This window comes from Alternaria rosae (assembly GCF_020736505.1).
Source record: "Alternaria rosae strain MPI-PUGE-AT-0040 chromosome Unknown BKA58scaffold_6, whole genome shotgun sequence".
Lineage (NCBI taxonomy): Eukaryota > Fungi > Ascomycota > Dothideomycetes > Pleosporales > Pleosporaceae > Alternaria > Alternaria rosae.
The window spans coordinates 2344853-2357395 of record NW_025763575.1 but is presented as its reverse complement, the minus strand read 5'-3'; the positions used below and the strand labels follow the sequence as shown (position 1 = coordinate 2357395).

General features: G+C 52.0%; 4 protein-coding genes across 4 annotated transcripts; 2 read left to right on the top strand and 2 right to left on the bottom strand.

The window, feature by feature from the left end:
* Positions 1-301: 301 nt before the first annotated feature.
* BKA58DRAFT_317424 (uncharacterized protein) lies at positions 302-856 on the bottom strand (the record flags this gene model as incomplete). Its single annotated transcript, XM_046167626.1, has 1 exon — positions 302-856. The coding sequence occupies one exon, from the start codon at positions 854-856 to the stop codon at positions 302-304; it is 555 nt and encodes a 184-aa protein (XP_046024686.1).
* Positions 857-1549: 693 nt separating this feature from the next.
* On the bottom strand, positions 1550-2674 carry BKA58DRAFT_317180 (endo-1,4-beta-xylanase precursor; the record flags this gene model as incomplete). The annotated part of the gene is made up of 2 exons (XM_046167609.1): positions 1550-2564; positions 2616-2674. The coding sequence occupies 2 exons, from the start codon at positions 2672-2674 to the stop codon at positions 1550-1552; spliced, it is 1074 nt and encodes a 357-aa protein (XP_046024685.1).
* Positions 2675-6334: 3660 nt separating this feature from the next.
* Positions 6335-8106, top strand: BKA58DRAFT_403122 (aspartic peptidase domain-containing protein; the record flags this gene model as incomplete). The annotated part of the gene is made up of 2 exons (XM_046171765.1): positions 6335-6746; positions 6794-8106. The coding sequence occupies 2 exons, from the start codon at positions 6335-6337 to the stop codon at positions 8104-8106; spliced, it is 1725 nt and encodes a 574-aa protein (XP_046024684.1).
* Positions 8107-9684: 1578 nt separating this feature from the next.
* Positions 9685-11454, top strand: BKA58DRAFT_201028 (uncharacterized protein). The gene is made up of 2 exons (XM_046165825.1): positions 9685-10632; positions 10681-11454. The coding sequence occupies exons 1-2, from the start codon at positions 9897-9899 to the stop codon at positions 11364-11366; spliced, it is 1422 nt and encodes a 473-aa protein (XP_046024683.1). The 5' UTR covers positions 9685-9896; the 3' UTR covers positions 11367-11454.
* Positions 11455-12543: the final 1089 nt, after the last annotated feature.

The following is a 12543-nucleotide window of genomic DNA, read 5'->3' as shown; positions in this document are numbered from 1 at the left end:
TTGTCTCGAAGCTCCGGTTTAGACAAACCACCGGGTCTCATGTCGAACATGCAGCAGCGACATCATTTGCGACACACCTATTAGAGCGAGCCTGAATCTTACGTTGGCGCCGCGCCTTGGTGGCCATTGCCTTGATTTGGTAAGCTTTATCGTCTACAATATCGGAAAGCAGGTATGTGTTCATATCCTCACCACCAACGCTAGGGCTACCCGCACCCATTACTGCGCTAATTTCTTCACTTTCCAGAAAGATGTCATTGACTGTCGTCATCGCATAGATGCAGGATGTCACGACGTGTCGTCAGTTCACCGCAATGAACTCGGAAGGAAAGAGACAGCGTTCCAGTATCAGGCGCCATAGCCTCAAGTATAACCAAGAAAGGTTTTTTGAGTGTTTGCGCAGTGGCGGGTATGTCGTCTCAAACGTATGCATGAAGTTAGGAATGGTATATCTTGCGCTGGTGTCAATGAGCAGTTTTGAAACCTCTAGGAGCAGCTGCTTCATACCTTTCATCGATGCACTGAAGCACATTAATAGCTGATGTAACATACCAGGCTGCTCTATGCCGACTCGGACAGCGCTCGGGTACAAAATCACGGTAGCAGGCTGTTCATATGTCGCGCTCACCCAGAGATGCTGATAATCAACGCAGGTAGTCAGTCCGTCCGTAATGCCGTTAATGGTGGTCTGAGAGAAGCCCATATCTTTTGCGACATCAACTACATCCTCGATAAGACTTTTCAAACGTCGATTATCGTTTATGCGGTAAGCAGCAATATCTTCGGGCACGCTAGGTACGAAAAAGTGCTTCGAGGACGTTATCACTGTGATGTCGCAACCACGAGCGCGCATCATTACCGGCACGTGAGATTGATAGAATGTCGGAAAGTTCGGCAAGATGATCTCAGTCAGTCTTGAACTACGATGCCTGATCTGGCCAGATTGAATCATCTTTTGATGTTCGCATAGAGTATACGCGAAAGGTGTATAGGTTGTGATTGGTGTCGTACAGTTCCGTCCGCACAAGGATACCTGCTTAGTGTGGATGATATGGCCACATGCTAGGCGATGCAAGTGTGATGAGCCGCCATAGCAAGGCTCATTGTGATCGTTGATGCTCATGCGGAGCGTTGTCAAGTCAGGACGCCGGTGATCTTTCTCTAGCGCCTTCTCGTGTTCTGCGGCTGCACGACGCAGTTCTTTACGAGACCTTGTATCTTTCATCGTGAAGACTGCGAAAGACGCCAGAGGAAAATCTCGTGAGCGAGTGAGGTGTGAAATGCGGGTTTGGTTTGGAACTACTTATAGTCGCGGTTTTACTCGGTGGTTCAACAGTGCTGATATGGTATGATGAGAAATCGCTTTACTCTCCTCTGTGGAAGTAACCCATCACATGCGTTGATGGTATTAACAACCGTAGCAGTTGCGCCAGCCTCCAACATAAACGAAATGCAAGGTCATGTTTTGTTCATTATGATGCAACTGTTCTTGAGACATTGTACAATTTACTCAATATCTACAAAGTCATGTAATCTTTCTCTATTTCGTCTAGTAGTGACCCTTCTTGGCCTTGATTCCCTTGAGGAAGCCGGCGTAGGCAGGCTTCTTCTCGTAGTTGTCGTCCCAGAGAAGGGCAGCACCCTCGTTCTCAAAGACACCAGGGATCCAAGAGTACTTGTCGGAGATACCCCAGACGGTCATACCAATGCATCGCTTGACAGCCATGCAAGACTTGGCAACACGCTCGAAAGCATCAGCTTGGACCTGGAGCTTCTCGGGAGTAGCGGGGGTGTTCATGCGGAGATCGATCTCGGTGTAGACAACGTCGACGCCAAGGTCGGCAGTCGCGCGGAGAGCAGCCTCGAGAGTAGCTTGGTCGGGAGCGGCACCAGGAGCAGTGGGGGTTGACTCGCTGGCAAGATGGGCCTGGTAGCCAACACCGTCGATGCGGACGCCGTAGGACTTGATGAGCTTGACGATACGCTGGGCGCCCTGGGTCTTCTCCGCGTTGTACTCGAGGTTGTAGTCGTTGTAGAAGAGCTCAGCCTTGCCACGGTACTTGTTGGCGAAGCGGAAAGCAATGGGAAGGAAGGCATCGCCGATGGTGTCGTACCAGACGCTGGAGCGGTAGGTACCGTTCTCGTTCAAAGCCTCGTTGACTACGTCCCAGCGGGTGCAAACGCTCTTGTAGCGGGTCATCACAGTCTTGATGTGGTCCTCCATGATGCCAATGAGGGTCTTGTTGTCGAATCCGCCCTCGGATACCCAGGCAGGCAGCTGAGAGTGCCAGACTAGGGTATGGCAGTGAACCTCAAGCTTGTTCGCCTTGGCGTATGCCGCATATCGATCGGCATCCGCGAAGGTGTAGTTGCCCTGGTTGGGGTGGACAGACTCAAACTTCATCGCGTTCTCGGGGGTGAAGGAGTTGAAGTCGGCCTTGATGATCTCGCCTTCGCGAGTCTCATTGCGGAGGGTCAGGGCTGTGCCGATGAATTCCCGTCCTGCCTTCTTCATGGACTTGTAGAGACTGTCTTGGTCCTTGGGCTTGCCATGGCCGTAGGTACTATCTCAATGTTAGCGAGTCATAATGGTGGCGAGAATGCAGGTAACATACGGGCTGGCAATAGCGGTGCTGGCAACCGCCAAGCTGGCGACGATGCTGGAGAAACGCATGGTGATTGAGACTCTGAGTGTTGACTGATTCGAGGTTGTCTGCCACGGATACCTTTAAAGACATGGCGAGTCTGCCATACTATATATTCTTCGACGGTTATTCTAGAAGTCTAGCGTATGCATGCTCAATCAATCTATCCGCTCTCGCGGTTCATCTTCACCCCAGTCGTTTTGTTTAACCGGGCTCGTGGCTCCTGTGCGAATTTGCCCTTCGCCGCTGTAAGTCCTTTGACCTGGCTGCATGGCGCCACCTGCTTGCGGGTTGCGGAGTTTCTCCAGACTAATCCACAAATCAACCGGCTTGGACCTCGGGATCATCGGGGTCTGGTCCTACTTCTGGGGTAGACGTTCTGGGCGCCGCCGGCCATTGCCTTAGCGAAATGCACATCCGGGGTAGACAAGCACGTGAGATGCAGGTCCCACTCATGTCGACAACGCAGGTGCAGATACGGCTGCGTTCATGGAGACTGGCCGGTTAATGTCAAGTAATCCTCAGCCTCAAGCATCCACTCCATCCATCCGAGGGTCTGATGCACTTGTTGGTGGTGGTGGTATTGATGGTAGAAGAGATGGCAGGAAATGAGGGGAAAATGCCTGGTTGCTGGGTTTGGCCGCTCAGGGTCCGCGCTCACGGTTGATTGACGCGACCCACAACACTGTCAACTGCGATCAACATGCACATCAATATATCGCGCATTCTGTCTACGTCAATCCAACATCTTATTTATTACAATGCTTCGTTTCCTCGCGTCTTGTCTATCACTGCATTCTCTGTCCCCCAACCTTACACTTCAGTTCTCCGGCAGATCTCATATAACTCGATGACGACAGGAGAAGCCGTGGAGATTTAGCCCACCCGTAAAGCCACGATCCACCTGGGCATCGTTTCCTGTTTTAGCGCGAATGTTTACTTTGTGCGCGTCCCGCCCCAATGACAAAGATCGCACTTTAGCCATTTTAACCGGCGCCGCATCAACTTCCTCAGATCGCATTCTGGGCGTCTTTCAGTAAAATGACACCGATGACATTGAGTTTGCCTCAGTAAAGGGAACTTGGTCGAGAGCCAGGTGCGGAAGAGCCCGTAGAAGTGGCAACCGGAGTTATGGGGCCGAAGTCATTCCCATGACTCGACGCGCGTCGCCGCTCCATCGTCGCACCAGCGGGCAGCATGTTCACGAGCACCATCCATCTGCCTTTCGAGGGGTTTGCTTCATTCCCAGTCAAGGACCCGCGTTGTACGATATGCAGAAAGCACACGATCGAATATCCCTTTTACTGAGGTCCATCCGGCCAGTATACTTTTTACGTCGAATGCCCATGACGCCTTCACGATACCCGTCATGAAAAGGGTTGGAATTTTATACGCAGAGAAGACGTCTGTTCGATGATCTGGACCGTATCTCCGTTTATCCTCACAGTCGTTCAAGACATCCGAATGCGACAAACCCTTTCGAATCCATGCGTCAGCAGATTGCTACAATCTATTACTACAAAAGCCAAGTCGTCCCCTACACCAACGACTCATATAATCGACGGATTGATATCGGATTGCACGGCATCCCCTGTGCTGGTAAACATTAAAGGTTCAGAGAGGTATTTGTCGAAATTCCATCGCTGCTTCGCATGCCTGAGCATGTCGAATGCACACTGTGAATGTAACTACGGGTCACACTGCTTTGAGGCTCTCTACATGGATTCTCTCACACGTTCAGCTCCAGTATCGACCTTTATGTACATTGATCACTTGAGTTAATCACTTCGCACCAGTAATCAATAGACAACGTTGTCACTAGGCTTCGTGACAAACATGAAGGACTTCAATATGAGGATTTGGTAAGTATCAATGTTGCTTTAATGAATGTCGACTTCTTTCTTCCTCCACATAATCGGTCCACGGATATCAGCGAGATCACCAAAATAGCCTCGGAAGTCCCAGCATTTTCTTTGTTGTACGCGCAACACTCAACACCCTCATCATCACAAATCAGCAGTCTGTGCAGACGAATGACCGAGTTATGCCGTCGAAACCCAGCTTCCCTTCTATGCTCTCCTGGTTACCGAAACCTTCAACATCGAGCAGTGTTGGTGGGGATGGTAGGTCACGCTCACGAGGTCCATCCTACCATGACTCGCCCCCAGCTTACCGTATTGCAGTTGCGCATGCGGTTCCATACCACCAACTGGGAGGACCCAAGACGAGATCTACAAACAGTCCACCTGTATCGGACTTCCCGCCAGCAAGACTCTACAAAGCCGCAACAATACGGAAAATTCTGGCACATCTACTGTGTTCGGTACTTCGAGCATAACACCGAGCTTTGGTGAATCAGGACCTACGTTTTCATTCAGGTTAGATAACCAAGCGCAAAAGCCACATCTTTTTGGTGACGAAATTATGAACCCTAGCACGCCACATTCAACGCGACGGAGTGAACCGGCCTGCGCTCGCCCGTCAGCAAGTCCCAGTTGCCACGGCAGATGTCACGGGTGATCTGAAGAACGCGAAAAGGAGAGATGTGAAGTTAAGTATCTTCACGTCGTGAGAAGATGCTCAAGATGCACATCAGGATATTGAGGGCTGAGGGCTGAGGGCTGAGGTCGAATGGCGATTTATGGGACATATCACTAGTCATATAGCGAGCTGGGCTTGCTAGAATTTTCATACACTTACTCAAGATCAGGCTTCCATGCGTGATGCAGACTCTTGTAACGCCAAAGGTCGGTGAATGTAGATTACGAGCCCGTTGAGTATAACGCGACGCGACAGACCTCTTCTTATGGGACTGGAAATTCTTGCCTTCCAATCACAGTGCGTCGTCCAAATATGATGCGCGACCACGGTACCCACCTCCGGTCTCATCGATCAAATCCATCGAGGCTCGAACACGCGAAGACAGGGAGAGGCGAACTTGGGCATGTACCCCGACCGTGAGGTTGGGCACACGATCGACGGAGTTATCAGAGAAGCGAGCGAGATTTGCATACGCGAAACATGTCCCCGAAAGACGCTAGCGAGTCGGCAGCTGCTGATTGGCTCGATGGACGGCACAGCGCGTGGCTGAACAACGTTCCGACGTCAACGGTCCGAATTAACATTTTCCTTCGCCGCAAAAGGCCCGTTCTGTCAGGAGAATTGCGACACGAACAGCAAGATTCCTTGCAATTGAAATGAGGACGACTCGCGGATGTCAACAAACCAAGGTCTGCGCCTGCACCTACGCTGTGACGTCACCACTCTACGAAGAGCATCGACGGTGTGCGGAATACTTTGAGAATGGCAATGAGTGTATTCGTTGCGTACCATGGAGTAAGAGAACGAATCGAAGCTATGGAAAAGCGCATATGTCTCGTCGCTCAGGTACCGACCATTCTGAGACTCTAGGTAGTATGTACCCGAAGTACTCATGACGGACTTATCCAATAGGGTTCTTTTCCTTACCCGAGTTTTCAGGACTGCAGCTGTCGTCAACGCCCGATCCCCATAGCCTAGGTGCCCATGCCCAAGCTTAGCAGATCATCCCCTTGTTAATGCGTCCCTGCAATCCATATCAGGGACAGTCATGGCTGACCCCAAAAATACCCATGCGAGGCTGACGCTGTCACAAACACTCAACACCAGACTTTACATTTTCGGAGCATAACCATCGTGACCTAGGGACGATGGCTTGCGCAAATGGCTCCAAGCCGTTGCTCCTGCCCTGGGCAAACAACACTGTCTCTGCTGATGGTACTGTTCTCACCAGAGGGATTTCTTTCGCCATCGGCACTCCTCCGCAACCCTTTTCCTTGACGCCATCGACGCTTTCCGACAATCTCTTCGTCAACAATGCAGCGGAGTGCGTGGCAGCTACGAACACAAGCTGCATTGGCCAACTCGGCGGCATCTACGATAGTGCAAAGTCGACTTCGTTCAAAGAGGTAGACTACGCGACATGGACAGGCAGCAGAGAGTCTATCGATCTTGCATACGCGAGTTCTTACATCTTTTTCGACGATGCTGCGGCGTTTGGTCTCAAACCGGATGCGAACAAGTTCGCGACCTTTCCCATGTATACCAACGGATCCACCGACAGTAAGTCCATGAGAAAATTGGGTCTTTGCAGCACTGACGCGTTGTAGCAAGCGCAGACGCGCTCATGAAGAACGAGCCAAGCTATCGAGCAACTCTGCCTCTAGGAATGGATTCGAGCTTCTTGAATTACCTCGTGGACGCTGGCCAAGCTTCTTCCCGAACGTATGGACTATGGGCCGGATCAGAATCTGAAGAAGCACCTCAAGATGGCTTGATCGTAGTTGGTGGCTACGACGAGAGCCGTCTCAAAAGTGCCGCCACTACCTTTCCTATGTTTTCCGACTGTCCAACATGCGCGATTCTCACAGCCATCACTTATGATGTTGGCGGTAAGAGCACCACGCTCTTCGCGGACGCGAAGGACACTCTTGTCGTACATCTAGACCCTTTCTCATCCAACATTAGACTGCCAGCTGCGATGTTGGACAACCTTGCTGCAGCGGAGACTACTGCCTTTTGGAACGAAACCTCGCGTCACTTCGAGCTTCCTACCGACCCAGCTCCCGCAGGCACCATCACCGTCACGCTATCGGACATGGGCACCCCCGGTGGCGACGCATCCAAACCCTCAGTCGCAACTTACAAGTCCGTCATTCCGGCAACTGAGCTCTACAGCCGGCCCCGGGCATATAATGCAGCAGGCCTGTACGAAGTGGACAATGCAACAGTCTTCAACATGGCCGTGACAAACCAAACCGGACCCAGCACTATGACTATCGGAACCTTGGGCCTACCCTTCTTCACGCAAAACTACCTCATCGTCGATCCCGACGCGCAAAACTTCCAGCTCGCCCCTGCAGTCGTCACAGCAGCCGACCCCAAAGGCGCCGATGCGAAGGTCAAGCAAGTGTGTCGCGTCTTGCCAGGCGCAAAGCCCAAGTCTCAAATCGGCCCTATCGTTGGAGCAGCGATCGGTGCCATCGTCGGTACACTCCTAATTGTCGGTCTGGTCTGGTGGCTGCGCAGGCGCAAGAACAACGCAAACGGCCAACGGCACTCTCGTGGCGAAAGCGACGCACCGACCGCGACATCTCAGAACCCAATCGTCCGACGCATGCCTGACCACGTGTCTTTGGATAGTAGCTCTCTTGACTTACCGCGCCAAATGCCCGCTGCACCACCCTCCGCCATGGTGCTGAGCGACGGTACTACATTCCCATCACCAATTTCTGGACGTTCAAGGAGCAAAGTCACCGGTAAACAAGAAGATCCTCGAAGGGGTTTGGTCCACGACAGTTTCAAAAAAGTCGACGAAGAGAACGATGGAAGGCTTTTGGACGAAAGACCCATGGGACTGAGCGAGACGATCCACTCACGAGGAACTCTACCGAGGTTGGCAGCGGAGCATACGGTTGAATGATTGCGTTTGATAGCGTTTTGTCGTTGCGCATACCCACATACACACCAGCCTGATTTCCTTTGTGTCCTTACGACATTGTAATACCCAACTGCAGAACAACGAATAGGAATACGGATATCTACACACACCATGTCTGTACAGTACCTTCGCCGATGAAGCTGGCTTCAACATAATACAACTAGTGCGTCTTGCAACTGAGCTGCTACTACTGCGCTTCTTTGTGTGAGCCCGAATGGTCTTGCCACTGTGCTGAACTTGCATGAGCCTTCAGCCCTCAGCCCAAGGCCACCTACCTAGGTATGCAGGCTGACTCTGAGCTTTGACTGTGGCGAGCTGTGGTCGAAACATTTTTGACTTACCCCGTAGATGCCCAATATGCACAACAAAAGTAGCTCGCGAAAAAACTTCAGCCTCGAGGTCGAAGCCCAGATATTTCGTGGATGCCGATGAAGATGCACGGAGGTCTTTCCGCGACAAGCCTTACCCCTTGGAATACATGCGCTAGGTCAAGTAAGCTTAGCGCAGCCCCGCAAATTCAGGAAGAGCCGCCTCCCAACCTCGTGGGCAGCGCAACGTGGTTTGCTACACGATGCGTCCAGCCTCGGCTTCCCCGCCATCGAAAATCCGTCTTCGATGAATCTCGTGCGCTCAGCTTTGAAGAAGTTGTGCTCTTCGTGGCATCGTGCCCTCAGATCAACGACGCATTTGCAGATCTTGGCGAACTCGACAGCCCTCTCCAGCAGGTCACAATGTACCGCCAACCCCTACTTTACTCATCACGACTACTCGCGAGGCTTTTACTACGTACGCAGAGCTGTTCCGCTGGGCTCCCATGTTGACAGTACGCGAGAGCAGAAATCTAGCCCTGCAATGACGTGTACTACCGGGTTCACGTCTGCAGTGCATTATAAAAAGAGCACCTTCGAAAGTTTCCGCGGGCATCTGCAGCATCGAGATACAGTTTCGCCCCCAAAGCCCATGCGCTAGCCCCGCTGCCTCGTGGAGGCGCGTCATTCCATTTGGTGATCGTGTTCCCGCCGTCGGTACGTTCTGGTGAAAGCTGGCATGCCTTGTACAATTGCTTATGATCGGCGCCGAATCTGACTTTCACCACAGCGCAAAGATCTAGAACATGGAGTACTGGATCGGGGAAGTAGCTATGGGAACTAAAGATCTCGGATGCTCCATTCGCATATCCTACGAAGCCGCTCACAACATCGCGTACAGCACCAGAGACTGATAGACTCGTACGTTGGAACTGAGTTGGCTTGTGCAACGCTCTTCGAACAACCGGCATGGGACTTTGATGGGTACAGCTGCTTCTGTGCTTACCCACGCGAGGGAAACATGCGTCACCATCTCGCATGTATCTGCAACGGCCTTATTCGTCGAACCAGCTTTCACGTGGTAAGCGACTACGACTTGCCTCGATCGTCACGAACGCGAAATTCCATTCGCACGGAACATACTAGGAACGAGATGGCGGTTTCCTAATACTAACACTGCGTCTATTCCAGCCCGAACTGGCCTCAGTATCCGAGTATGCAGTTAATCCTTCTTCCGCAAAGTGGAATTTTGACGGTGAGCCTTGGGTGCATGGTCCTCGCTACCATGAAGCTGGTGGTTTCCTAGGAGTGAAAGTGCTTTGCCGTTGTCTCTTAGGCCATGGCCGTTCACAATGAAGACCCGGTGGCACAATCCATATCCTTCATGACATGCCCTGAGATAATAGAAGATCCACCGACTAAACGATTTGATAACTCACACCAGCTGTATCCAAGCGCCCACATATGGCCACAAACTCAACTGCTCCCTTGGAAGGCTACATCCAGCGGGCCTTAGGAGATCCCACGGCTAGCATCTTCGCGCGTAGCGATCTTATGCCACCGCCATACTTAATCAAGGAGAAAATCAACTACATCTTGACCTTCAGAGGCTGCTTCAATCCGCCTTATCAAGGCCACAAAGAAACATTGTGCCACGGCTTTTTTCGCGGTGGGGAAGGTATCCACCTGATAGCCGCCTTCATCTTCCCTTTGGACGATTATTCCGTAGCCTGGAAGTACAATCGCGGAAAATCGTGCTCGAAGGACCTAATTCTTACCCTACAACAGCGTATCAACCTCATCAACAATAGTGGTCTCTATGGTGGTTGGCACTGGTGTCATCCACATGGTGAGCCAGGCTCCGAAGCATTTAAGGACCGACTTATATCAGAGGCCGCAGTAGATGGCTTCAACATACAGTACATCACTTTAACTGGACCTGATCACGTTGATCGAGGATATGGGTCCTTAGGATACTACGGGCCTACTATAGTCGTTGGTACCGGGGACCGAGAACGCACCAGCTTACGCATGGAAACGGAAACGGGACTCCGCAAATTGACACGTTACAGCGACTGGCGTGTGGAAGCACTCGAAGAACTGTTCATCCAGCAGCTGGGAGCGGGCGGTAACCTGACGTGGCTGGAGCAGAAATTATCAATGCTGTTTCCGCGTTCAATGACGAACCTTCCGGGCAACCGTACGTACGAAGCCTTCTCTTGCAAAACCATAGCTAATACTGATCTAGGCGACGAGAGGCTCCAGATGATCAAGGATCGACTACGCACTGGTATGTGGCGTCTTGGACAGACGCGAATGTGTCACCGCTCCAAAGCACCATCTACTGAATGGCTGCGGTATGTGCCTACACGTTTCTTCGGTATGACAGGCGGTGTCTGGTTTCTCGGCTACAAAGAGCAACAGCTATCATCAACGCGACTTCGCCGCGCGCTTGCATCCTCCAACGATGCAGAACAGCTCAAGAAGTCTATAACGGGCGTTGCACTCAGCCCACAGCTGCTGATACAGTACCTAAGGCCGCACCAGCAGCGTACAACCCTTAAACGCAAACGTACTGCGGAAGAAGGGAAAGAAGCTGAGGTGAAGCGTGTAGAGCGAGAAGGACAGGCACGCAAATTCAAGAAGCTAAAGCAAACCTACGAGCAGATCAAGGGTGGATATCTAGCCAAGCAAAGGACTGCCTGGCGGGGCCGACAGAAGAAAACTTACCATGATTGGGATCAACTCAGCCGGCAGGATCGTCAGGATATTCTGCATGCAGAGAAGGCCATGACTCGGAATTGGCGAGCGCTCAAAGACCCAACTAGGAAGGAAGATATATTGTTCCAGCATCTTGACAAGATGCTGAGAGACAAGAAGAAAGGTGCAGCAGTGCCTGCGAAGGTATTGCCGCGAAAGCCAGGCCCTGCGTAGATGTATCTCCGAAGAGCATGTAATATAGTACATGACGTTCCCCGCTTCACGGGCTCCCGCTCTACGGCTTAGAATTGGTGATGTGAGATGCAAAAGCTAGATTCCGCTTCCACGACGGCGCGATATGCATAGTGACACAAGGCTGATGGTGCGAGACGGTCTGTATGGCTACACAAAAGCGTCAATATCGCATTGTGAACGATATTAGTACCCGACCATTGTGAGCCTCGCGAGATGTAACTTTGATTGGTATCGCGACAAGGCCCTGTAGACGCTGCCCCGGTCAGATCATGTGGGGCCCGCTTATGTAATCCACGTGGCTTGCTTCTGAGCACCCGACGCGTCCGAAGCGACACCCCTCTTCACTCTCCCATCTCCGCTTTCACCGTCGCACGTGCCTTGAGCATATGCGCATCAAAATCTCGCGACATCTGCTCAGATCGAGCGTATCAGCTCTCCGTCATGCATCGGAGTTTACCCAAATCAAGGTCCCCATATTGCGATGAGCAGCGTTTCCCCGGGTATCCATGTGTGCCTTGAACGGGCGATACCTGGATGACACAGCCCCACCTCAACAAAACATGCCGTCATCCCCTTCGCCAAGGACGATGGAATGACCTTTCCAGAGCTTCCACTTCATCGGCAGAGGAGGCTCCAGTGGCTACTACACTAGCTAGTAACTAGACGCGCATGCCAAAATACAGGTCCAGCGGCACCTAAACCTCAATACGAAGATTGGGTCCGGCAGATGACAGCGCGCAACGTGTTTGGTGATCCCAAATAACCTTCTCTGTACGCGTAGGTCCTCCTGGGTGGTCAGACACTTGCATGTACCGACAAAATCCGTGTTGTCCTCCACCGATCGTTTTCACGGTGGCTTAGCTTCCCCGCACTTCCGGAAAGCGCTCATCAAGCCGTCGCATTGGCACCTATCATTGGCATTATCAACAATGCTACACACACCTCTAAGCTCCGGCCCGACGCGCTGGGCGTGCTTACATCGGAGTACGTAGATCGACGCTGGACCATGATCTCGCGTTGCCCCAGGCTCGGCAATGACGATTCTGCCTTGGCCAGACATAGCCTTCCACTGTACGAGGATGCTCACGCGTTCTCAAGCGGTGCCACAGATCGCCTTCTTTTATCAAGTCTGGGTGGTACCAAGACTGTGGCAAAG